A 25,607-nucleotide genomic window follows, 5' to 3' on the forward strand; every position below is an offset into this window, starting at 1 on the left:
ATAGGTTTGGTTTAAATATTTGGATAGAGAATTAATAATTATTTAAATATTTTTGGAGTTTTGAGCATATTTTAACTATTTAAGATATTTACATTTGATTATTTGTATATATTTTCAAGCATTTAAGCAAACTTAAAAGTATCATATATATTCTGGATATTTTTATATATATAAATCTAAAAATAATTAATATATATAAGTATATAAATCTATTTTGGATACTTCTGGTTCGGATCGGATTAGATTTCAGTTCTTTAAATACCAAAATTTTAAATAATTCGGATATTTAATCTATTCTGGTTCGGATTTAGTACTACTTATTTGGATTGGGATCGGTTCAATTCTTCGAATTCAAGTTTTTTTCTCAACCCTAAATAGTGACACAAAAAATCAAACAGCATCGTATTTTTTTTTAAAGTCAAAATCTAGTTTGCAGTTTCAAAGTACATATTTTTGGAGAAAAAGGAAATGAAATCTTTTATCAACTTATGGCTGATCTTATCGTATGTATTAAATTTGGTAGCTAGCCAAAAAGATCTTCATATATAGATAGAAACGATGTGTAGTATCCCCATTCATGACAAACCAAATGGTACAACTAAACCGGCCGGTTCGCGGTTTATTAAAGAAAACCAAACCTCGTCGTTATTCTGAAGACTTCTCTTTTCTTCTCTGTTAAGAAGAAGAAAGAGATCATTTTTTTTGGAATCTCACTCATCTCTCAGAAAAATGGTTGCTCGAAAGTTCGTCATCCTCCACGACGATTCGAGCTTTGAAATCGATTACAACACAGAAGATGGCCTTGAGGTCTCTCTCTCTATCTTTGTCTTTCTTTCTTACAATACATAGTTAATGTCCGAATCAAATTACGTTTATTTTCCGACATTAAGTGATGAAACATGTTTCTCTGTGCAGGTTCTACAGTATCAAATTTTCTCCGTCACTTTTGTTCCTCCTGATGAGCAAAAGGTACTTTCTTTTATTCTAAATCTCTGATTGGTTTCTTTCTCTTATCTAAATTTGCTCAATTCGATAGATCGTAGCGGAAGATGATGATGATCGAGTGTTATCTGAAGAGACTGACCTCGCTTCTATATCCGAGAAGCTTCGACTGCTCTCAATCGGAGGAAGCTCTGAGGAGGAGAAGAAGTCAGAAGAAACCTCTGGTGAGAACGAGCAATCTAACGAGGAGATGGTGAGATCGGACGAAGAGTTTGCACGGATGTTGCAGGTTTTGGTCCAAACTCTGTATTTTTGAACTGGTTAATGATTTTAATAAATTTTTGGTTTTTTTTTTTTTTTGGTGATAACAGGCGGAAGAAGAGGCGATGATGCTTCAACAGTTTGTTGCTCAACAAGACAACGGCGAATTCGAGAGGAGAATAAGGCCTTATGTCAGCCAAGTCCTCATGGTGATAGAGACTACTTAGTCTTTGATTCTTATTTTTTTTAATCTTTGTTTGAAAGTTTTTTTTTTGTTTATGTGTTGATGATGTATGTATGATTGTAATTTTTTTTTTTAATGGTTTCAGTATGAAGATCCAGTTCGTCAAGAAGCTGCTCGAAAGACTGTTCCTAAAGACGAGCTTGAGGAGAAAGCTTTGGTTTCTTTAGCCAAGGTTTGACCTTTATATTATTCACTGATTAATAGAAACTATAATTGAGTTATAGGTTTTAGGTTGAGGTTTACTTGAGCTTATGTGAGATTTTTAACTGATCTAAGTTTGTAACAAACATTTAGGAGGGGAATTTCGAGCCATCGAAAGAGGAAATAAACTATGCTTTCCTGCTTCAGCTGCTTTTCTGGTTCAAAAGATCCTTCAGGTTTCTCTAAGCTCCCTTCTCCTAGAAGCTGTAAAGTTGAAAAATAACAACAGAAAGATTAGCTGAACAAGATTACATCTGTGTGATAATGCAGTTGGGTAAATGAACCTTCGTGTGACTATTGCGGTAACAAAACCATAGGCCAGGGGATGGGAACCCCACTCACCTCTGAGCTAGCGTATGGAGCAAATCGAGTTGAACTATATCGGTAAATAAATTACTCTGTTGTATTCACGGCCTTAATCAGTCACGTTTTTATCTAATTTATTAGATTGACTTCAAGACTTACTCGATTCTTACAGTGCTCTGATTATTTTCTGTTGTCAAACTTACTGTTCTGTTGTTTCACTATATAACTTATACAGATGTACCTCGTGTCCAACGATAACTCGGTTCCCTCGGTACAATGATCCGCTAAAGGTAACCAAATAGCTTGCATATGAACTTGACTTCATTTACAGGTTTCATTGTTTCTTCCATGTTGATGCAGCTTGTAGAAACAAAGAGAGGCCGTTGCGGGGAGTGGGCCAACTGCTTTACCCTCTACTGCCGCACGTTTGGCTATGATTCTCGTTTGGTATTTTGCTAACTTCCCGCAAAGATGCTTGTATTGCATTTATGTTTGTAATGTGTTTCTATAATATTTCTATTCATTTACAGATTTTAGACTTGACTGATCATGTCTGGACTGAATGCTTCTCTCACTCATTGGGAAGGTAAACTTCATTTGCCAAACAAACGTCTAGTGATGACCTTTGCAATCATTCAAACGAGTGATTTGTCTATCTGCAGATGGATCCATCTTGACCCTTGTGAAGGAGTGTTTGACAAACCCATGCTATATGAGAAAGGGTCAGTTTCCTTCCTTGCCAAGTTACCTTCTCTTTACTGTCATATTCTCACAAAATAGTTGCCTTGTAGATGGGGTAAAAAATTGAACTATGTTATCGCCATTTCCAAGGACGGGGTGTGTGATGTCACTAGGCGATATACAAAGAAATGGAATGAGGTAAAAGCTACAAAAAAAACAACAATGAATCATTAACAGCATTTACAACCCTCACTCATGGTTCTGCTTTAGGTTTTGTCTAGACGAACTCTCACGACCGAATCATCTCTGCAAGGTGTTCTTCGAACCCTGACACGTGAAAGGAGAGCCACGTCCCGGCTTTTAGCCGCGCTTGAACTCCGAGACAGAAACGAGGAGGAAGAGCTCGAGAGAAACCTCCATTCCCCAGATGATGCATCTGTTTCTCTACCCGGAAGGCAAAGCGGGGACAAGGAATGGCGCATTCAGAGATCAGAGTTCGGTTCAGACGGAATCACCTCTTCGTCTTGCTCAGTTCGCACGTGCGTTGATGAACATGTGACCAACGTATACGACTCGTTCTTCCCTATCCTAACTCAGTTCGTTGAGGATGGTTTACCTGTAGGAAGAGCTGTTGAGGTTCTTAATGTGATCAAGCAGGTCGTAGTGGAGCTGAAGAACGCGTCTTTTAAAACGAGGAAGGCTCGCTTGACTTTAGATTCAGAACAGTTTCTGCCAGCACTGGAAAGTTTTCTTCTCGCTCTTTCTTTGAAGAGCGAGAAAGACACAGACGGTAAAAGTCTCACAGTATGCTTGGCGGGTAACCCCACAAAGACGGCTTTAGCATTGCCGGTTGCATTGGACGCTTTGAGGGAACTTGTCACTGACCTCAGCAAACGCCAAAACTTGAGCAAAGATTCACTGTCGTTTCCGTTTCTGAGACAGAACAGGGTGTGTTCTGGTTCTGTCCTCGCAAGTGGTGAAGAGCTTCCTTCTGGCGTTGTAAGTAGAGTCACTACTACTACTACAAACTCTCATCTTTTACCATTATTACTTAAATTTTTGGATTTTTCTAAAGAAGTATATATTTTTTTTTTTTGAAAGAATGTTAAATTAATTCAAACAAAAAATACTGTTTACAACCAAGGTTGCTTGTTTTAAGCTCAAAAGAAATTGAAACCTTGCTTTACATTAGAAAATAGGATCATATGAAGGAGAACCAAGTTCCCATCGCTCCCTGATAAGCTGAGTTGTATCTGATGCTCTCGTTGTCTCAGGCAACCGCGGCTTTTGATGGAATCCAAGAGTCAAAATGGGAGGAACCAAATGGTGCAAAAGGTACCTGATTCAGTATTCTGAATTGTATTACATGATATGATGAGAAGTACTGATCTATCCTCTTACAGGGTGTTGGATCATGTACAAAACACTCTACAACCAAGTGCAAGAACTCACAGCATACGAGATCATGTCTGCAAATGATGCCCCAGAGAGAGACCCCAAAGATTGGTAATCCCATCCTTTTAAAGTCTTTAAAACAAACACATTTGGGCTATTAGTCCTCACTGTGTGTTTACCCTTTTCCAGGGTGCTTGAAGGAAGTAATGACGGTGGATTGACATGGCATGTTATAGACAAGCAGACTAGCCAGGTGTTCGAGGAGCGGTTCCAACGCAAATCCTACAAAATAACATCACCAGGACTCCAAGCAAATCTCTTCAGGTAGTACTAAGAATGTGCAAGACTATACAGATCAGTTGAGTTTCGTAATCACAAATATGTATGTTGCAGGTTCCGGTTCTTGTGTGTACGAGACGTGAATTCAACCTCCAGACTACAGCTAGGGAGCATCGATCTGTACAAGAGCCACCACTAAATTTAAAAAAGATGCACATCAAATGTATAAACTATATATACCATACTCAATTCATCATTGTGTTCACATCCTGCAAAATGGTGAGAGAACCATTGGCCTTTGTTGTTTAAGCTATTGTTATTGCTAAGGAACAACTTCATGAGACTCTGTCTATGTACTCTGTTTCATAAGACCATATAAAAGCTCGCTCTTGTCTATGTACTCTGTTTCGGCTCTGTTCTCATTTTCCGTCAGTAACGATATTATAAAGAATGCCAGCTTGTCTCTCGTCCATGTACTACTCTGTTTCTGTCAATAACGACGACATATAAAGAATGCTCTTAATGGGCTTTGGAGAACTCAGGAGAGAGTTACCAGTTGCTCCTCTGTTTCGTCAGACAAAGGAAGAGCCTTTCTATTCTCTATCTATGGCGGATGCTCAGGGAGATGATCTAGCTGAATCGCTACAGAGTCTGTTCACGAATGTATCATCCATGGTGAAATCCGAGCTCCAGGTGAATTAAAGATTCAAACTTTTGCGGATTATATTTGTGTGTGTGAATGAGTTTGGTGGTTCGGTTGGAATAGGGAACGAACAATCAGATGGATCTGTTGGAGAAGATGAACGTGAGAGTTGCGGCCGAGTACGATGATTTGGGTGACGTGGCGGCTGGGCTCAGAGTTTTTGCGGAGCAGATGAAGTTGAAAAGTGGCGGCTTTGATGAGTTCGTGGGACAGATGGACGCGATCGAGAAACAAGTGTCGGAGTTTGAAGCTGTCGTCTCTGTTCTTGAAAGGTACGTCTCTGTCCTCGAATCCAATATTCGAGCCTGAGTACATTCATCATCGTCGCTCCAATAAGTCAATGACTATGTTACAGATTGATTCACCATTCTTTGTGGCTTTTTTTTTTTCTCAAACGCTACTGAGATTTGATGAAAGCTGTTATCTCTGTTCCATTCAGTTGTCACATTATTTGAATTTGGCAAAACTCGACTCGTCTCCATTCAGTTTAAGTTAACCAAACTGTTATTGTTGTTAATTACAAGAAACTGCATCCCTATGTTAATTTGGTCAAATCTGGTTTAACTCAGTGTCTTGAAACGAACCAGTTGTTGTGTTCTTAAGCTCACTGTTGCCTCTGTTTCTATCATCAACAACGGATAAACAAATGAAAAATGTTTTTAGTGTTACCACCATTAGAGTCCTTAGCATTATTTTAGTAATTTTTTTTTTTTTGAATAGTTAAGAATTCTAATAAAAAATGTTTGTCCAATGGTATATCTAATTAGGAGTTCTTAGGTATAATCTTGTCCCATGTTTCCTTCACCTGAAAAAGATTTACAAGATAGAAATTAGACATCAAAAGTAATCAACTTGTTCTCCTATACAATCGAACTTGTTCTCCTATACGTTCACAACATTAAAAAATCTGACTTACAAACAATCTGAAAAGAATCTGAAACCGTAAATAATTCACAACATTAAAGAATTCACAGAGCACACAGTAGTAATACTAATCTATGAGAAGAAGATAGTACTTCTGGGTAAACAATCTGAAGAACACAACACTCCAATCGTAATGAATCACAGAGTCGAAATCTTAACAACACAACACAACCCTCTTTGAACTACAAACAAAAATCGTTTTCAAACACTAACTACAAACGAAGATTTTCGCAAATCAGTTCAAACACAAATCGTTTTGAAACCCTAATAGATTGACTCTTTCAAAATAAGAGAAGAAGATAATCCCAAATCGCATGAAACCAAGATCGTTTTCAAACATTAATGTACCTATGTCCACAAATTTTCAAACTAAGCAGGTTTAAGAATCATGGTTAGAGTTTAAAAAGAATTACTAATCAGATTTAAGAATCATGGTTAGAGTTAAAAAAAAATTACTAATCAGGTTTAAGAATCATGGTTAGAGTTAAAAATAAAATTACTAATCAGGTTTAAGAATCATGATTAGAGTTTAAAAAAAATTAATAATCTCAAACCAATGAAACAGCGCCAACACATTAAGGACTTCGTCCTTTTAATCCTTAGTTAAGGATTCATTCTTAACTTTTCTTAACTATGCACCATTTTTTAATGTTTATTTAATGATAAAGTGCTAAGGATTATAGCTAAGGATTTGCTATAATCCACCATTGTACATGCTCTTAAGCTCTCTGTTGCCTCTGTTTCTGTCATCAACAACGGGTAAACAAATGATATGGGTCTATTTGGGCAGTCTAGTCTCCTCCAGGTAGCTCTACAATGAGCCTGTTTTAATCATATTAGAACAACCAAAGCTCGAAATTTTATATATATATAATTATTATTTATTAAGATTCAGTTTAACCAAAAATCAATTCAATCTGTATATCAAACTCTGTTAGAAAAAAATATATTTAGATATCAAATTATTTAGTTGATCAAAAAATAAAATCAAATTATTTAATATTTTATTGGTTAAAAAGGCTCTGACCCCTCCGACCTTGGGAGATGGTTACAGTAGCTCGTTAGCTCGTCTCCTTGTTGTTGTTCATCGCTCTCCCTCAGACTCGCTTAAGAAAGCAAGCTGCTTTGATCTATCTTCCTCGTCTCGTTTCCAATTGTAAGTTTTCTTATTCTCTCTTTTTATAAATCTCAAGTATATCATCAGAGATCGATAAACCCCGTATTTTGCATATGACTATGTAAACGACAAAACCAGATACGATCTCCCTCCCTCCTCTGTTGTCGGAATCATAACCTATACTATTCCGGATATGCTCGTAAAGTCTTTAGCTTTATAAAATACAAAAATTGTTGGAATGTTTAAGTAGTTCCCACCTTTATTCCAATCTTAAGACTATAAGCTGGACAAGCAAATTTGTTGTATATCTGAAATTTATATTGTCAGATTTGCTTGGTAGCTATCTAGCTTATTAAATGGGTTCATCTGAGAAGAGATCAAAGGATGTCGTCATGAGTGACATACCAACCTTCAGTGCTGAGAATTTTCAGAAGAACCTCAAAGTCATTCAGAACAGGTCTGTCTCATTCAATATCACAATCCTCTCTCTCTCTCTGGTATTCAAAAAGATGATCATTCTCTCTTGTTTTTGACCATGTTGTTGTTGTGTCTTGTTTTGCAGCCGGACCTTTCTGTCTATTATTGCTGGAGTCCTTGCAGGAATAATCGGATTCACTGGCTTGACCGGCTTTCTGTTTTACTTTGTGGTGATGCTGATCACATCACTTGGGCTCATGGCCAAGGCAGGCTTCTCAGCTGACGTGTACTTTGATTCATGGAACCGGGTCCTTTTTGATGGCTTCCTTGGTGGCCTTATGGTACGCTATATTTTCCTTTTTCTTGCAACTCCTCCGTTAAGTTCTTGTATGTAACCTTTCAAATCTCACACTAATCATCACTGTATTGTTTTCTCTCTTTTTTTGGCAGTCCTTTGTGCTCTTCTGGACGTATCCTTTTTAATCTCAATATCTGGTGGTCAAACTAAGTTTTATACTAATGTGAAAAAAAGTAAATCGCAGGTTTTGATTGATAACTTTGATTAGACATCATCACTCATCTCTCTTTCCTTGACGATGGCTTAGATTTGCTTACGACTTGGTGCACATTTTCTGAGGGATCTTCAGCTGCAAACGAGGATGAGAGAAGAAGAAGTTACGTAGTTTGCGAGTTTGTTTTTTGCTGCCTCTCTTAAGTAACATTATAGATTGGACAATGTGTTTCTGTCTCCCTTTTGTTAACAACAGATTATGAAACTGTCTTGCTTTTATTGTTTCCAACTCACTTGAGATTACTTCAGCTATGAAGCTTTTTGATTCTCAATCGTCTCCTTAAGTATATCTGAATATGCATACTGAGATGAAATAGGTCAAAGTAGACAAAATAGAACTGAAGGTATATCCAAGTTCAAAAGTATGACAATGCAAGACAAATCAAGTATCTCAGTTACTAACCGAATTGTAAAGATTTAAACTATCAAAACTTTAAGATCATTAAACATTTTCTCTCAACGAGCTTTCTGTAACACCCATCCTGAAGAGTGGGTTTCACAGAGGTCGTGCATCACCTGCGCAGAACCAATAGAGAATCAGACTAAAACCAAACTTTAGTTTCTTTATAACATCAAAAGTGAAATAGAGCTGAAAGTGAAACCTTTTGGTATTCATTATTGGTGATTTCACGTCCAAGTATGCTCCTGCCTGCTGCAAACACATCAGCTTTCATAATCTTCGCACCAGGTGGATTCCCGAGTAAGAGATTGATCACCACGTCCCTGATGGTAAAAAAAACAAAGACATTATTACAGCTTCAACAGAAAGAATCAATGTTATAATTTTCCAACACCAACACAAAACCTTAGTGGATCATATTCTGGATGGTCTTGAGACGACTTGGAGACAAAAGAGCCGTGAATATCAACAGTCACTTCACTGATAACGACTCGAAGCTCCTCTTGGTAAGAATCCACAGCCAACGCCACCTGCTGCGCCATCCCTGAATCAACTCTCGGATTATTCGAAGTAGCAACCGCAAGATCCCTAAGTCTCTGGCAAATCGTCTCGTAGCTGCAAACTTTCTGCGTCTGAAACACCTTCTTCAAGGCCTTTGGTATCGCCCTCTTGATCTCATCAGGCATCTTCTGTCTAGGGACACGAGGTATAGCACTTCTCGAACTTCCTCCTACCTCAGAGACCGTTGCTGCTGCGACCTCTTGTTTAGCTGTAGTAGCTGAAGGATTATTTTTTCCTACAGCATTCCTCAAGTTACTATCACCCCCTCTACCTTTACCTCCTTGTATTATCTTTGGCTGCAACTTCTCTTCCATACCCTTCCAGAAACTTGCTTGCTCCTCTGCAATCTTCTTGTGGGATTTGATGAAGGAGACATCGGTGGGCTCTTTGAACTTCCAATCACATAGCAACGGCCGTTCTTTGGCGAATACATTCAACATGGTTTTGATCTTGTCGGCATAGCGACTTGCTTTAACTTCGGAGTACTTTATGGTTAGACGCTGGCTGAAAAGGGACAGGACGTAGTCTCTGAAACCTTCCAAGCCGTCTAGCTTTAGTAGCCTGGTTTTGGGAGTCCATAGGCCTTGAACTAGACAGGCGTATTGCTGGAGGACCTTTAAGAACTCCTCGTCTGATAACTCTGGGGCGTAGTGCTTCAGAACACTGTATCGAAATAACGGTGGTCCCTGTTTCTGTTTTTGAGTGAACAAGGTAGTTAGACGGAGCATTGATCCATATAAACTTCATCTAGACGGAGAAACAATAGCCACTAACCTGGCAGAGCAACGTTTGCAGACGTTCTTCAAGCGGTAGGGAGGCCAATAACCTGAAAGCAGAAGACTATGTTATAAAGGAGCTTGCAAATGCTGACTCGTTGACACATGAGACCAGACATTTTGGATAAACTGCACCTTTTTGATAAACTTTTTGACTCAGAGTTTCTGCTGTTATCTCCACGGCACAGTGAGTTGATATAAGCATCGCTTCAATTGGATAAAACAAAGTTTAAGGTGAGAAAGGAAAACAAACACATATTGCATCAAGCGAAGAGTGAAAAAGGAAGAGATCATACGGGGTCATGTTGAAGTCTATTGAAGAGGTGCCATTAGCCATCATTCCGCTAAGGTATCTGGAGCAATATTCGGATTGGAGTCCATGATACTTGAGTGAAACCCACTTCCAAAAGAAAGAAGAAAGAGAGAGAGGTATAAGTTTACCAAACCATATCTAACAACAAGTAAAAGAAAAGATCATACTTCTTCAGGAACTGGTTTCTGATCCGTTGAAGCCTGCGCTCCCTTGTTCTGCCACATAATAATTAGACTCAAGATTAGAATCATGTAAACGGTGGCATAAGTAGCCAAACCCATACCTGTCTTTTTGAAGTTCCGGCAGATTCTTCGGTAGCTTCTGCTTGATTCTTTTTGGAAGAAAGATACTGCATAGAAGGTCGGAGCTGAACAACAGCATGAACAGGGTTCAAGTGTAACTGCAAGTCAAACAAAGTCCAAATTCAATAAGGTATCACAAGAATGTTGTTATCAAAGCTTAGGAAAGAGAGAAGACAATAATAATACCTTATCACCTGAAAGAACCCCAACAGCATAATCCAAAGTAGGAGGCTGCTTCCATGTTGTTGTCAATGTCTACCAAAAACAACAAAGGCAAAATGAAGTTGCTTAAAAAAAAAGATTAAACTTGAATTCTAACCTTGGATGTACTAAGAATCTGACCTGTTTAGTCATACGTAGTTTACTTCCAAAGTCAGGGTCATAGTTGCTCGAATGAACATCCATAGACAAATCAATCTCCACCTGGGAGGTAGAAGGATTCACTCTAACCTTTAAAGACACATAAACAAACAAAACATTAGAACATTAAAATAATACAAACAGAAGAATAAGTAACACTCACTTCTTCACACCGTTCATCCATTTCGTAAGCACGCCAAGACGGTCTTAGAGGATATTGTAGAACATAAAGCTGTTACATCATTACACAAAAAATTAGCCAAAAATCATATAAATTTGAAGAATCTAATCATATAGCACTACTAACCTTAGTGTTGGCATCAATAGAGGGATTAAAGAAAACGTCAATTTCACGAACAACAACGTCTTCTTCCTTCTCCTTCTCCTTCTCCTCCTCCTGATGCAGTGGAAGCTGATGATGATCTTCCTCCATCAACTCAACCTCCGTAGTCTCCGGCTCCTTGTCCACTTTTGCATCAATCTCCATCTTAACAGCGCCATTGAAGACCTCAGGCTCAACCTTGGGATGGTCAGAGACTTTGGTGGCATCGACGTCGTGCTCACTCTTGCTCACAGACTCGGTTTGTGAAGACGGCTCAGCTTTCTCCGAAGCAGTTGGTTCGGGTTTAGGTTTGGGTTTGGGCTTCCCAGCACGGCCAGGAGCAAACCTCCTGGCTTTGGGGACCTCTTTTGGCTTGTCTTCGTCATCAAAGTCCATTCCTTTTTTTTCTATGGATTAAAGATTTCGATTAGACTGTGGATTCCGACCAAACTCAAAACGTTATTACAAGCTCGCTAAGTGGGAAAAGATTGAAACTTTTTAACATCAGTAACGAAACCCACTACTTATAAATCCTAATCGATAAATCTTGGAACTGAAACTAATCTTAGAAGAAGCGGAACTGGGGAAGAAAGAACCTGGTGATGATCAGTTAGGAGGGTAAGGAGAAAGAGGACGTCTTGTAGTTGTAGATCCTCCGAGCAAGTGAAGAGGAAGAAAAAGAAAGAAAAAAAAAACGTCGGGGAGGTTCGAAACGGTGACTTGTTGGATGGCAAAAGAGGCGAATTTATCCAACTGTGCCGCAGACATCATTAGGGTTTCTTGGAAATTCTAAATATATAAAAAGGTATTCTAAGGGAATCACATTTGTATATTGAGTGTATTTTAACAATTAAAGTAAATTACATGAAAATATTTGTATGTCAAATCTGTATATTTATGTCTTGCGGAAATCTATTTTTGTCTACTATAGTTAACAATAAGATACTTGTGCATATCAAATGTATGGTTGACAAAAATATATATTATCCCAAGATGTGATATTTATTTGGACTCAATAGCCAAAGTTAAATGCATTAATGCATACCCCAAAAACACACATATCACTATCTTTACCCTCTTCTAGTTAGTTTTAAGAATCATACTCTCGAGTAGATAAAGAAAGAGAGCTATCGATTTCACCTTTTAAAGAACACATGCGCATAAGTTTCAAAAATAAAAGAACATTTGCACATGTAGCCCAAATCTCAGATCAAAGTTATTAAACAGTTTTCTTCAAATTTTGTTTTTTTAGTAAAATTTTCTGGACAAAATCAGAATAATTCAACTAAATTTATAAAAGCCTGAGTTTTCTGCCACTAAAAACGTTGGCAACTAGTCAATCCAAAACCACAGCAAAAAGATTCCACCCTTGGCTTAGACCCACACAAATTAGAAAGTGATTTTTTAAGTGTATATATATATATATATATCACTCGTAAATGAAAACGTTAGAAAATGCTAGTGAAACGAACAAACCCATAATTAGTTGCCGACAAAAAAAGACCATAATTAGTTTCCTCCGTCCAAACCAAACCATATGAGAGAAGAGAGGATCTATACCAAGGAGAATACGTGATAAGTAAAGAGTAGATTGTGTGTTGTCATCCTAACTTGAATCAGAGTGAACACCATTTTCAACTTGTTGGCAATTCAGCATAATTAATCTATCAGAAGACTTATCCAGATGAAAAGCTTGAGCAATGAGTGTACCAAACATCCAAATGCCTAGTCTATGCTATGCCTAGCATCTCCTATAATTAATTGGAGAAATATGTAGTATCAACAAAAGACAATGATCACTAGTGCATATAATCGATGGCCAAAGCAATAATAGTCAAAGTGTGGGACAAATGCAAAAAACCTCTATTTTTTATTTTAAAATAGAATTTTGAATAAAAATGTTTCAATAATACTCTATTTTTCACTCTATAATAGAGAACAAAATATGTTTACTCCAAATATAAAGTATTTTTTTTTGTTCATCACTTTATTTTCTATTTTAAAATAGAATATCATTAGAGCAAATTTAAACTATATTATAGAATTATTCTATTTTAAAGTGAAAAATACAGTAAACTATTGGAAACAGTGTTACAATGGAAGCATGAAACACGAGCGGTCATATATGATATATGGGACCAAGATATCAAACAAACATTTAAGTTGTTATCCTCGCAAAAGAAACGAAAAAAGAGAATAGTAGATCCAACCAATATTAGTGACAGAAGAAAATGCCACATGTCAGAAAATAAAATGTTAAAACGATTTTTAGCAATAAAATACAATAAGAAATACAGTTAAAACGGTTTTAAATACTAGTTTGATACAAAAAGGTGAAAGCATTCAAATGCACCGTAACGATCCTACCCAACAGGCCAGCATATTGTCTGATGTGCCTTGTGTACTAGTTATAAGAGGTTGAACACACACAAGAAAAAAGATTCCACATCCATATATAAAACATACAATATATTTCATATACATATATGTAAAATATGTATATAAACTTACAGATGTAAAAATATCTTTTATAGTTTGTAATAACATAATATCCAGCTTAAAAAAAATTACAGATGTAAAAATTACAGTATATATTTGAATTTTATAAAATAATTTTAGTGTTTGACGTGTATCCTTTTCTAGATAATTTGTTATTCTCAAACTATTATCGGGTATCCAGATTTTTCAGAACACATCAAAGTGGATAGCACAGCATATAATAGGATTCGTTGATTCTTTTTATCTGGTCCTACGGAATTTAAGATATTTTGTCGACTTTTTTTTTTTTGAAACACCAAGATATTTTGTCGACTAATATACAAATTTAACATAGAAAATTATTAAAGGAATGACCGCTAAGTCATGACCACTTGTCAGAACAGTAACACACATCATTTCCAAAATCATTATATTAATAAATAACTGTCATCTTTCGTGTTTTCTCTTCATCACGAAAACACAAATGAAAATTCCCCTCTTTTAAAACCCAGAAGAAAGATTGTATAAACCAAAAAGAGAGCAAAAACGTTGGTGATGTCATCTTCCCGATGGACGTTGATGGATCTACCGTCGTACCTGTCTTCATCGTGGGTGTTCCGGTGGCCGGAGGTGAACCTATCATACCTGAGCTCCGGCTGGAACATGAGACTGTTGTCGTTGTCGGGTAATTTTTCGATCATCGATGATCTGTTGTGGAGTTTGATCTCGGTTGTTGAATCTATGGCTATTGTAGCTACGCTATGTTGCTACTTCTTGTTTTGTGGTTGTACCCTCTGATTATTCTTTTTTGTCATTATTTAATTTTCTTAACTTTTGTTGCGAATTTAGTTGCCAAATAAAATCTCTGTAAATAAAATAAATAATGAACTTCGTGACAATTTCTCAACGTTTAAAATATGAAAAGAAAATCATATAAATAAACAAAACAAATTATCAATTTGGTTTTGCTATGATATTATTTTAGTACCATTTTCTTGTAAAATGTTCCTTAGGTAGTACTTAAACTAAAGATCTAAGCACTATATAGGACACATTCTATACTCTATAATTTGATGTTTACTAAGGAAGTGGATAGACAGTTCCTTTTGGTTTGGTCTGGTTTAGTTCGGTTTCAAGTATTCTACCGATGTCACATTGGTAAACCATGGTACAAACCATTTAATTATGAACTTCGGTTTGATTCATCATTGGTTTGATATAACTTTGCAATATATGGAGACATTGTATATACAATGAAAGTAACAGAAACCAAGTGCTAAATTCACTATAAGTATGTGTTGTGGGAAAACAAAGTACAGATTTGAATGGTTGCTGCAACTACATAGCAATCAGCTTCTAAAAGAAGCGCAGATTACCTACTTTCTTAATTAAAAAAAAAAGACGTCAAAGACAGATATTTTGTTGTGGTACAGTATAACTAACATCCCATTTTAAAATTGTTAGTCATCCATATTTTGGAAATTTATATTTTAAGGTCTCCATCGTCAGGCGTTCTAGTGAGGTGTAGTTGTTAATTACATTTGAGGTGGACGGTATTACATCTATGAAAACGAATCTTGCACGGGTTAGAATCAAAACTAAAAGTAAAGTGGTGAGCAGCTTTGTTGGAACCCAAACCAAGAGCCAACTTGGTTTTCTTGACAGCACCCTTAGGAAGAAAAAACACACAACTTTTACACACTTTTAAAAACTTTTAGATAAATTCTCATTAGGCGAAAGTATAATAATCTCAAATCAATTTTTTGCTTGTTCACTGTATATTAGTATTCATTAATTTTAGTGAGGATCTGTCCAGCCTGAGTTCAAAATGGAGACAGTTTGAGTTTGGGCTTAGCCCACACCAGTATGTATGAGCTTTAAGGCTATCTTGAAGAGTGGCTAGCCAATCTTTGATCAAAAGTTTGATAAATACAAACTCTATGGGTCTCGGGTTCGAACATCATGTCTGGGTCAATTTCTTTCGTTTTATAATTTCTACAAAGCCATAAACTATTCGTAGGCGTTGGGGCCACCCAAATTTCAGGCCGGTATAGACGATAGCATGTGTTGTTTTCGACTACGAAATATTCTGTGTCGTTCCAGTTCCAGAAATGCAAACAGCATTTTTAGCAAGAAAAACCATACGTAAACAAACTCCTACAAATACCACCGAGTAAATCCACTAGTTTCAAGTAATTTTCAACATTTTAATCTTGTTCGATTAAGTCAATTAATTGTGACACATATGACTACAGTTCTCATCTTTTAACTTATGTTTAATATGACACTAAGGGCCTCACTGATTCAAACGCAGCAGTTGCGGCTGCGGTTACGGGAGTTTGTGGATGCAGGCGGTTGCGGTTTCTAGCAGTTTTAAGAGATTTGTACGACTGATATTGCGGTTAAAAATTGGTGCGTTTGCGGGTGACTTATGACTGGTTAACTACCAAATACGGTAACAGTCAAATAATAAATTAACAATATTTACATTTAATATAATTATAAAAACATCAAAAATCATAAAATTATAATAAATATAAAATTTATATTTAGAAAGTTATAATTTTAATTTTTGAAAATTTATTGAAATTGTTTTTATTATAAAATTTAATAATATTAATTAAAATATAATACATATATTTTAATATTTTCATAATTTCAATTTAAAATTTTTTATTAAATATTTTTACTATTGTATATATATTGTTTTAAAAAAAAGAAAAAAAATTTACCCTCCCGCAACCGTCCGCAACCGCAAACGCTAGTTGGAGCCAGCTTTTGAATTTATGAGATTCGAAGCGGTTTGAAGCGATTTAGAACGATTTGAGTGATTATTGCAAACCACCGACAACCGCTACAAACCGCAAAAGCTGCGTTTGCAGGTCGTAGCGGGAAAACCAGTCGCCTCCTAAATTATATATTTTTAACGAAAAATAACAGCATGCTTCATATATCAGAACTGGACAACACACCTGGATTTGGGAAGAGATCTTGCAAATAATTAAAGCTCGACTATACATTATGCTATGTTTCAGTGTTCGGTTCAACAATTTCTCTGAAAGTTAAAGTTGGCTTTAAATAATAACCATAAAACACATTATAGGTTGGTATGCAATCTTCTACAACATGAATAACACATAGTCATGTACCAATGCTGTTTTCATACGTAACTGTAGCCATGATAATAAAAGTAAAATTCAAATTAGGGAAAAGACCAGAAAAAGGAAGAATCAAATCAAAGTTTGATTGAACATGACTTGGCGGCTGGTATGAAAAGAAAATGGTGAAACATTTTGATAGATATGATAATTTTTATTCCACATTCTTGGAAAAATGGGTCTTATAAATCTTATCTATAATTTCGAGTACACCATTATTTCAGTCATCATCTCTCTTAAACTGATCAATCTATTCATTGTTTTCACTAAAACCACCTTATGTCATAACTCATAAGAAGATTGAGTAGTCAGATTTCAATTTATTAATCTCATTAAATAGTCTCAGTTTTAAACTAAGAATACCAAAAACCACTTGGATAAGAGTTTATAGGAAAACCAAAATTCGCTTGCAATGAGTATCATTATTAAACCGATCATGAGGAGATCATAACAACTAGAATTTAAATGATGTTTTGATAACTTAGTAATTGACTGATTGTGGCCAAACCACTGTGTTCTCTGCCTTTCTCTGCCTTGTAGGCCACAAATACGTAGTGTTGCATACGTAATTTATGTACGTATTTACAGTTCTTTTTTTGCTAAAAACGTATTTACAGTTGATACGTACGTTTCCAGTATGTACAAAAATATATTTTAATTTTGCATTCTGATTTTTGGTTCATTGAGTTAGTACTTAGCAAAGTGATATTACAGAAACCTCCTTATTAGAAAACATGTTTACCCGGAGATTTCTTGACACTACATTTGCTATATTTTCTTAATTGATCATTAATGTACGACGGGTCAACATTTCACACCTCATTTGCCACGTACTCTGCTTTTTGCCCAACTTCAAAATAAAAATGGAAATAATATGTGGATTAGTTTGATATCTACTTTTTTCTTCTCAAGTCATAACAATCACTTGATGAAAATGTTCCAACGTTAGTCTAAATCTGATAGTTATTAATTACTATTGCAGTATCGCTATATTTACCATTCAACTCGTTCAATCGATCAACTGATTTTGCTGTCAACAGTTAAGATCGAAACATAACCAGCGGCAATATAAAATAGACTAGTACATACATGGGCGAATCTAGAATGATTTTCGAATGGGTGCAAAATTTTAATGGGTACTCGAACATGATGAGACAATGGGTAACAGAACATGTATATGTGTGCATCGTTACGTACGGGAATGGTGCGATTAAAGAAACACATTAATTAGAATTAACTCTCCATAATATACAAAGCATGCTTTGTTTTGATACTTTGTTGGTGATGGATTAGGGTTGATGAGTAGCCTGTTAGAACTACTTGTGTTTCTATTTTTTAGTGATTAAAAGACAGTCCATTATGGACATTACTAACTCTATGCTTTTTGCATTTACTTTTATATTTAATATCAGCCATACATCACTTGCGTAGCTATCGGCTTCCTGAAAAAGACCTAAAGGATATATGCACGCATATATAGCTCCATGCATCAACTTTATAATTGACATATATATATATATATATATATATATATGTGTGTGTGTGTGTGTGCGCGTGTGTATACATATCGGTGTGTGAGGGAAGGGGTTAGGTTTGTGTTTGTTAATTATATAATGTCAATGTATGGCTTACATTTTTACCAAAAAAAAAATGTATGGCTTACATAAACGGATATAATAAAATATGAAGAGTTTAATTAGTATGATTACATGCCATAAAAATTCACTTGTTATTATTCAAAAGAATTTTTTCCATTTCTTAACCTCGTAAGTAAATACGAAAACTATGCTAGATAGTAGATGCAATACAGTTTGTTTGGTTAGTGAAAAGGAGAACTAGATAAATAATGATGCTTATTGTAAATTATGGTCCATATCTACGATTTAAGTACGCATGTACACACAAACGGTGCGCTTACTAATTCTGAAAGTCTTTTTGAATATTATTCGTGGTGATTGAAGACTAACATAAAAGTCGCAACGAAGAAAACTATATATGAAAGAGACATTGAGTTTAGGGCCAAAAGATCTCTCGCTGACCTTTGTATAAAGACGAATATGAATTTACATTTATCCGCATACCAAAAAGCTAACAGGTAGCATCCATGTGACTAATTAGATATGAAGTATATTTTTTCTTGTATTATTTAAGCTTTTTGTCATCACTGTCGAAATTATAGTAGATGTTCGTTGTGAATAAACCGTGTTTGTGTGTGAATATAAAGTATGAAAGGATAGTTCTATAGTAGTTATGAAACATGAAGTGATCATCTATGACACTACGTATAGATTCATATAATCTAGCAGGATATCCAGCTAAGGACACCGGGTCATAAAAGAACTGTATGTCCACTAATTAATTGTATTTCGTGGAACTAAACCGAAGTTAAATATCGAATTTATATTCTGTTTTACATTAACTATATGATGAATGCATGATTATGAAAGAACCTGGTTTGTTTTTAGGCATATAGATCGATGATCGATCTACATAATTTAACAAACATATGTGATACATACGTTAATACCCATTGGTTGGGATTGATAGAAATAAAATAAAATGTGTGATTCGAATAAAGTGAGAGCCAGACAAGTTGATAGCATAGTTACAAACTTACAAAATTAAATGGTATGAAAACGTCTATATATTAAATAAACTCCATATGCATGCATACTCATACTCCTAGATATACAATCAGAGATAGAACTCGATATAAAAAATTTAAACATTAAATAATTATAGATTAGACCCTCACCCTCTGCCCATCTAGCTCGCGAAGGAAATGATACATTTTTACTAATACTAAAACAAAACAAAAAGGAAGTTACATCTATATCACATATGCTACAAACCTCTGTGGTAGCATCGGTTATTTGTTTAATCGTGATTCCGAAAAAAACGATGCGAAACATTGACAAAGAAAAAAATATTAGAAAACCAGCTAGCAATATCGCTTTAATTACCTAAACCGGCCAAAACTCCTCATTAAACCTAGCAACCGGTTCCGTCCAAAAAGAAAAAACAATTGCTCCAGGGGGAAAAGTTGTTCATTTCTTATCCTCTTCAACGATTTGGGCGTTAACAGTATCCTCTCTGATCTGCGAAGGAAGAATATCTTGAAGTAATCCATGATCTCTAATGGCAGAAGTAGTCGTCGTAGAAGCTTGTGGAATATGATCATAACCAAATCCAGGGAATGATGATGGCCCTGGATTAATGAAAGTACCATCGGGGGAGCTTCTATTGATCATGCTTAGAGAGTTGTTGTACATGCTGTTGTAGGGTTGATGATGCTGAGTTAGCAAGTAGCGTGGCTGAGGGATAGAGAATGATGATGATGACGCGGTTGTTGCACCATGGTCAAGGATTGGTGACGTGAGCATTCCGAGGTGTCCACGTGGCGTCATGGGGAAAGGGTGGGAGTGTTGACCTTCGTAGGTTGTCATGACGATGGAAGGATCATCGGAGGATCTCTCCACTCTCTTCTTCACTCCACAACCTACTGTGGTGCAACGATAATAGCTTCTGCACATTAAAATAAAATCTTAATACATTTTACATATTAAACGGAAAAAAAATATTATTTACTTATAAAGTTTGAAGTAAATGAAATTTGGAATATATGAGGAACATAAGATCTCGAGATCTGAGATGAAGTTTGGAACAAGTTTAGATAATTCTTCCGACAGAAGCAACATAAATCAAGGGAAGAAAAGAACACAGAAACCTCATGGAATGGAACAAAAGAAAATATATTCTTCGAAACGAAAATTCAAACATTTTGGACCCTACACACACTGTATTAGGTATATATAGTCGTCTATGTATGATTATAGTGAACATGTATACAATATGAACTTAAGAGTCATGTGATATAGACTCGGCATGTATAGAGCACACTGATCAATCTAGGGCTACTCTACACACACACACTTCAACATACATATCGTTTGTTATTTATAGAATAATTTGAATATATATAGCATATATAACACCGGATCTATCGAAAGTTATATGACACCCAAAAAGAACATGTAGAAGTTGTAGATCACACTAAAAAAACGTTATGTGAGATTGTGTTACAAAAAAAAAGAAGTTGTAGATCTTTATGAATAGGAAAAAACTGGATCTATTGAAGTATATATACTTATATATGCATATAAAGTATATGTAAACACATATGCATGGAAAGTGACCATGATCTATATGGATCTAGCTAGGGCTGTAATTAATATGTGTATATATATATATAACAACACAAGTACAGAGTAATGTATATTACCTGGGATAAGGACTGTTTTTGACAGCTTTCTGGCCGTACTTTCTCCATCTATAACCGTCGTCAAGGTTATCAATATCGCTCTTGGTCAGAAACGCAAACCTAGCCTCTCTTGCCTTCTTTTGGTTCTTCTTCTTTGCCTTTAACCTTCAAAACAAGATATTCACACAAACAAAATTAATAAAATCCAACCCCGAACATAATCAATCGGTCAGTAAAATGAAAGGACTAATTACTTACTGTGGCTTAGTACCCTTGTGCTCTTGTTGATCTCCTTCTTGATCTTTAACAGCAACCTCCTTATTAGTATTATCATTTGCAGCTTCGTTGGATGAAGAGGAGACTGAGGTTGAGTTTGGAGATGTCGGTGCTGTGTTGACAACTTCTGATGACTCAGCCTTTGTTGTTATAGCTTGAGGCAAGGGTAAATCAGTGAAAAAGAGATTGGTATCGTTGTTGTTTTGGAGAGGAAAGGCATCGAATGAGAAAGAAGATGGGTTAGAGGATGAAGCAAATTGATGCTGGTCTTGTCTGAGCAAGTCAAGAAAAGAGTTGGGATTATTAGAGGAGTGATCTTCGAAATAAGAATAAGGAAAAGGTAAAGATATTGGAGTATCAAAGATGCTTGAGAAATTGATGTTGTTCCCAGCTAGCTCCAACTGATGAAGATGATGATCTGATGACGTAGCTAGATTCGCCATGTGTGATGATGAAGATGATGCTTGAGAGATTTGTATTTCTTGGTGATCTATCTTGGTCTCTGTGTTCTTGGTACTGTTGAGCTGCTCCTTTTGTTGATGTTCTATCTTCTTCTCCATGTAATAGAAAGGATGGAATATCTGAGAGGATACTTTATAGAGACATCATCATCATTGTCATCTTCTGAGATTTAGTGAGGATGAGAAAGGAGAACTTTTCTTTAGCTTTCTTGATGTTTAAAAAAAAATTGTAATGGTTTATGTGATTTGAGATAAGAAGAGGAGAGAGAGGTGTGAATATAACTTTTATGGAGTTTTGGGTTCTTCTGGAAAACAGCTTGGATTTAGGAGGTTTCCCATTTGTTTTTTTTAATTATTATTATTTTATGTCCGCTCATTTATTTACGCGGGCAAGAATATTAAAAATAATAAAAAGGAGAAAAACATTGGTCACCGGTATACGCCGGTCATGGGAGGTGTACGGTTGTGAACGGTATCGGGACGGTGCCGCTCTCTGCCAGGAAATTAATTTTGTGCCTTCATTTCGTTTTTTTTTTCATCTTTATTCTCATATTATGTCGTGTCTCCTAACGGCATGGTTACAGTTTGGCTTTAATTTACTAAAGTTACTTGACTTTTGTTGTTCAGCTTCATTCGAAGTTTACATTTCATTTATATTTTAGCTTGAAAATAATAATCTTTGCAAATGATTGGTATGTCATATAATGAGATAACTAGGATAAGACCCGCGCCTTGCGCGGGATTAAGTTATTCTTTTTATTATATTTTGGAGAATGAAACAATAGTTTGGCTTCATTTGGATTAGGGGTGTTCAATCCGAATATCAGGTTGGTTTCGGTTCGGTTCGGTTTTTTTCGGTATTTCGGTTAGTAAAATATAATTACTATTCTAAAACCATATTTACTTTGACTTTAGTCTTTCACATACTTTTGAAAGATTTCAACTCGACGACTAAATTGATCAGCCAATCTTGTTGCTTTAGATCATTAGTATTTATATATATATATATATATATATATATATATATATATATATATATATATATATATATATATATATATATATATATATTATTTAGTTTGAAAATTTATTAAATAAAAATTCATATGCGTTATATTTTATGATCATTTGTAACTTATTATAACAAAAAAAAATCTATTGATCAAAAAATTTTCAGAGTGGGAATATTCAAATTTCTAATAATATATAAACGTTTTGAAAAATTCAAAATATAACATATAAGAAAAAATATAAATTTTTTATTATATATTTAATGTGATTTTTTAATATCTTTCAATAATATAAAATTAAAAAAAAAACTAAGATACCAAAATTGTTATCAAATATTTATTATTCATAATAATTAATTTTCATATATACGTTAATCATATTAGGTAATTTCGTAGTTTCTAATTAAGGAAAGTGCAAAAACAAATTTGATAGATTATTTATCAATTCGATAGTTAGTTTAATAAAAATATAATGTAAGTTAAGATAGTTCAACCTATTTTTCTAAGAATAGTATATTTTATATAGTCATTTATTAAATGAGAATTTATAATCATACAGTTCTATGATCATTCATATCATTTTATAACTGAATATTTAAATCATCTATAACCAAAATTTTCAATGTGAAATCTTTAATAAGTTTATAATTTATAAATGTTTTTGAAAATTCATTGAAAGTTTTAATATTAAAATATTTATGTAATCTTATGGTATATAGTATAATCTATATATATATATGTGTTTTATTTTTAAATGATATTTTTTACTCATATGGTTTTAAAATCATGTGTATCTTCTTATAATATTAAATAAAAGTTCATATTAATACAATTTTATGATCATTTGTAACTTATTATGACAAAAAAATAATCTATTGATCACAAAATTTTAAGAGTGGGGATCTTCAAATTTCTAATAATTTATAGACGTTTTGAAAAATTCAAAATATAACATATAAGAAAAAATATAAATGTTTTTATTATATATTTAATGTGATTTTTAAATATATTTTAATAATATAAAATTAAAAAAAGAACTAAGATACAAAAATTGTTATCAAATATTTATTATTCATAATAATTAATTTTCACATATACGTTAATCATATTAGGTAATTTCGTAGCTGTTATTTAAGGAAGTGCAAAACATTTTTTGGTACGTTATTTATCAATTCGATAGTTAGTTTTATAAAAAGTGTAATATAAGTTAAGATGGACCAACCTATTTTTCTAAGAATAGTATATTTTGTATAGTTATTTATTAAATAAGAATTTATAATCATACGGTTCTGTGATCATTCATATCGTTTTATAACAAAATATTTAAATCATCGATAACAAAATTTTCAATCTGAAATCTTTAATAATTTTATAATTTATAAATGTTCTTGAAAATTCATTGAAAGTTTTAATATTAAAATATTTATGTAATCTTATGGTATATAGTGTTTAATCTATATATATATATTTATTTATCATTAAATGATATTTTTTACTCATATGGTTTTAAAATCATATGTATCTTCTTATAATAAAAATGTTAAACCATTGATCATTAATTTTTAACATAATAATTTTAATAGTTTTAGTCATTATTGTCGTTTTTAAAAATTCAAAATATAACATATACGAAAAAATCTAAATTTTATTTTTATAGCTAATTTGATTGTTTAATTTATTTTAATAATATAAAATTAAACAAAAAATGATGGAGGAGATATAAATTGTTATCAAATCTTTATTATTAAAAGCATTAATTGTCATATATATATTAGTCATTTATGGTAATTCCGTAGGTTTTATTTAAGGAAATAAAATAACATATCATATCACTATATCATATAGTTTGACCAACTTATGTATCTAACAACATATAAAAATCGAATGTGGACTTACTTATTTTTCAATTGAATATAATTGACTATCTAATTGAGTGCCACCTATGCATTGGAGCCTCTTTTAATTAATACAAAATTGAGGTTACATCTTTTCAAATGTTCCTCAATTAATATATAGGGGATTACTATGAATTATAGGATAATTCCTATTTAGCACGAGTTTAGGATATATGCTTTCTAAGTCCTTATCTGTTTAAGACCTTACTTGGTGTATAAGTAGAGACATTGGCCATGAGCATCAATAACACAAATGATCTATTCAGAGCCGTCTAACAGCATGTGCAAGCGGAGCGGTCGAACAGGGCTCCAAAATATAAAAATAAAAAATTTAAGGATTTTTCAAAATTTATAGATAAATTATGATAAGAAATTTTCAAATTTTAGATATAATGCTAAATTTAAAACTTATAATTAAAAAAATTAGACAAAGTTATTAAATTTTAAAATTATTTGATAAAATGTACGATTACTATATTTTTTGAACATGACTTAAAATTAATTTGAGACGGCCCTGGATCTATTCTATAATCATTCCATTACATCCTAAGATGGATGAGTATTTCTATAAAAAAAATGGATGAGTCAAAATTTAATATATGAAGTATTCCAGACATTTAAATTTTATAATTTATATAATTGAAAAAAAATTTATAGTTGTAAGATATGCAGTTATAAACTACTATTTGTTTAGTACATTTAGTTTATACAGTATATTTGAAAGTAAACCTAAAAATTAAAATTCAGTTTTCCTCCTGGGATTTTATTTTACACTAGCAAAATTTATTTCGGATGTATAATTCGTTTCCATTCGAGGTTTTACTCAAATTATTTTTCTGGCAAGACTAATCTCTTGTTTTTACGCGTAATTGTACAAGTAAAACCCGGTTAAAACGGTAGACCAAGGGTTACGAGGAGTGACGCGTGAAAGAAAACACGTAGACGTATGAAACGAAAAAGTGTAGGTCGGCCGCATGTGATTACTTAGTGCTG

General features: G+C 34.1%; 6 protein-coding genes and 1 long non-coding RNA gene across 11 annotated transcripts; 4 read left to right on the top strand and 3 right to left on the bottom strand.

The window, feature by feature from the left end:
- Positions 1–567: 567 nt before the first annotated feature.
- On the top strand, positions 568–4,709 carry LOC103874613 (peptide-N(4)-(N-acetyl-beta-glucosaminyl)asparagine amidase). Of its 2 annotated transcripts, none has more exons than XR_004448674.1 (17): positions 568–807; positions 916–969; positions 1,037–1,231; positions 1,314–1,412; positions 1,533–1,619; positions 1,742–1,824; positions 1,919–2,032; positions 2,190–2,244; positions 2,315–2,401; positions 2,485–2,540; positions 2,617–2,676; positions 2,746–2,833; positions 2,906–3,718; positions 3,893–3,970; positions 4,039–4,141; positions 4,220–4,354; positions 4,424–4,703. XR_004448674.1 is itself a non-coding variant. In XM_009153041.3 (17 exons), exons 1-17 carry the CDS (start codon positions 730–732, stop codon positions 4,506–4,508), a joined length of 2,169 nt encoding a protein of 722 aa, XP_009151289.1. In that variant the 5' UTR covers positions 568–729; the 3' UTR covers positions 4,509–4,709. The 2 variants fall into 2 exon arrangements, 1 of the variants encoding a protein (XP_009151289.1); XM_009153041.3 differs by having other exon boundaries at positions 2,906–3,634; positions 3,910–3,970; positions 4,424–4,709.
- LOC117126212 lies at positions 4,439–4,987 on the bottom strand. Its single transcript, XR_004448718.1, has 2 exons — positions 4,863–4,987; positions 4,439–4,796 (listed from the first exon to the last, which is right to left on the bottom strand). It is a non-coding gene; the product is annotated as an uncharacterized LOC117126212 (long non-coding RNA).
- LOC103874614 (biogenesis of lysosome-related organelles complex 1 subunit 2) lies at positions 4,780–5,942 on the top strand. Its single transcript, XM_009153042.3, has 2 exons — positions 4,780–5,002; positions 5,076–5,942. The coding sequence occupies exons 1-2, from the start codon at positions 4,823–4,825 to the stop codon at positions 5,319–5,321; spliced, it is 426 nt and encodes a 141-aa protein (XP_009151290.1). The 5' UTR covers positions 4,780–4,822; the 3' UTR covers positions 5,322–5,942.
- An 869-nt stretch (positions 5,943–6,811) lies between these two features.
- LOC103874615 (ER membrane protein complex subunit 6) lies at positions 6,812–8,313 on the top strand. Of its 3 annotated transcripts, XR_004448695.1 has the most exons (6): positions 6,824–7,092; positions 7,381–7,510; positions 7,616–7,811; positions 7,921–7,940; positions 8,076–8,178; positions 8,211–8,313. XR_004448695.1 is itself a non-coding variant. In XM_009153044.3 (5 exons), exons 2-5 carry the CDS (start codon positions 7,410–7,412, stop codon positions 8,104–8,106), a joined length of 348 nt encoding a protein of 115 aa, XP_009151292.1. In that variant the 5' UTR covers positions 6,812–7,092; positions 7,394–7,409; the 3' UTR covers positions 8,107–8,309. The 3 variants fall into 3 exon arrangements, 2 of the variants coding, with proteins under 2 accessions (XP_009151292.1, XP_033129756.1); XM_009153044.3 differs by having other exon boundaries at positions 6,812–7,092; positions 7,394–7,510; positions 8,076–8,309; XM_033273865.1 differs by having other exon boundaries at positions 6,832–7,092; positions 8,076–8,309.
- An 8-nt stretch (positions 8,314–8,321) lies between these two features.
- LOC103874616 (DNA-directed RNA polymerase III subunit RPC5) lies at positions 8,322–12,966 on the bottom strand. 2 transcript variants are annotated; one of them, XM_009153045.3, is made up of 13 exons: positions 11,672–12,958; positions 11,061–11,482; positions 10,917–10,985; positions 10,736–10,843; positions 10,580–10,648; positions 10,375–10,491; positions 10,259–10,306; positions 10,075–10,178; positions 9,914–9,985; positions 9,777–9,828; positions 8,847–9,694; positions 8,644–8,764; positions 8,322–8,557 (listed from the first exon to the last, which is right to left on the bottom strand). In XM_009153045.3, exons 2-13 carry the CDS (start codon positions 11,469–11,471, stop codon positions 8,498–8,500), a joined length of 2,079 nt encoding a protein of 692 aa, XP_009151293.1. In that variant the 5' UTR covers positions 11,472–11,482; positions 11,672–12,958; the 3' UTR covers positions 8,322–8,497. The 2 variants fall into 2 exon arrangements, with proteins under 2 accessions (XP_009151293.1, XP_033129629.1); XM_033273738.1 differs by having other exon boundaries at positions 11,061–12,966.
- A 953-nt stretch (positions 12,967–13,919) lies between these two features.
- LOC103874617 lies at positions 13,920–14,456 on the top strand. The gene has a single exon (XM_009153046.3). It carries the CDS (start codon positions 14,109–14,111, stop codon positions 14,349–14,351), a length of 243 nt encoding a protein of 80 aa, XP_009151294.1. The 5' UTR covers positions 13,920–14,108; the 3' UTR covers positions 14,352–14,456.
- Positions 14,457–19,758: 5,302 nt separating this feature from the next.
- On the bottom strand, positions 19,759–21,808 carry WRKY48 (probable WRKY transcription factor 48). The gene is given in 3 exon segments (NM_001301938.1): positions 19,759–20,236; positions 20,994–21,137; positions 21,231–21,808. Coding segments are annotated over 3 exon segments (1,200 nt in total).
- Positions 21,809–25,607: the final 3,799 nt, after the last annotated feature.

The sequence above is a fragment of the Brassica rapa genome, chromosome A06 (genome assembly GCF_000309985.2).
Source record: "Brassica rapa cultivar Chiifu-401-42 chromosome A06, CAAS_Brap_v3.01, whole genome shotgun sequence".
NCBI lineage: Eukaryota > Viridiplantae > Streptophyta > Magnoliopsida > Brassicales > Brassicaceae > Brassica > Brassica rapa.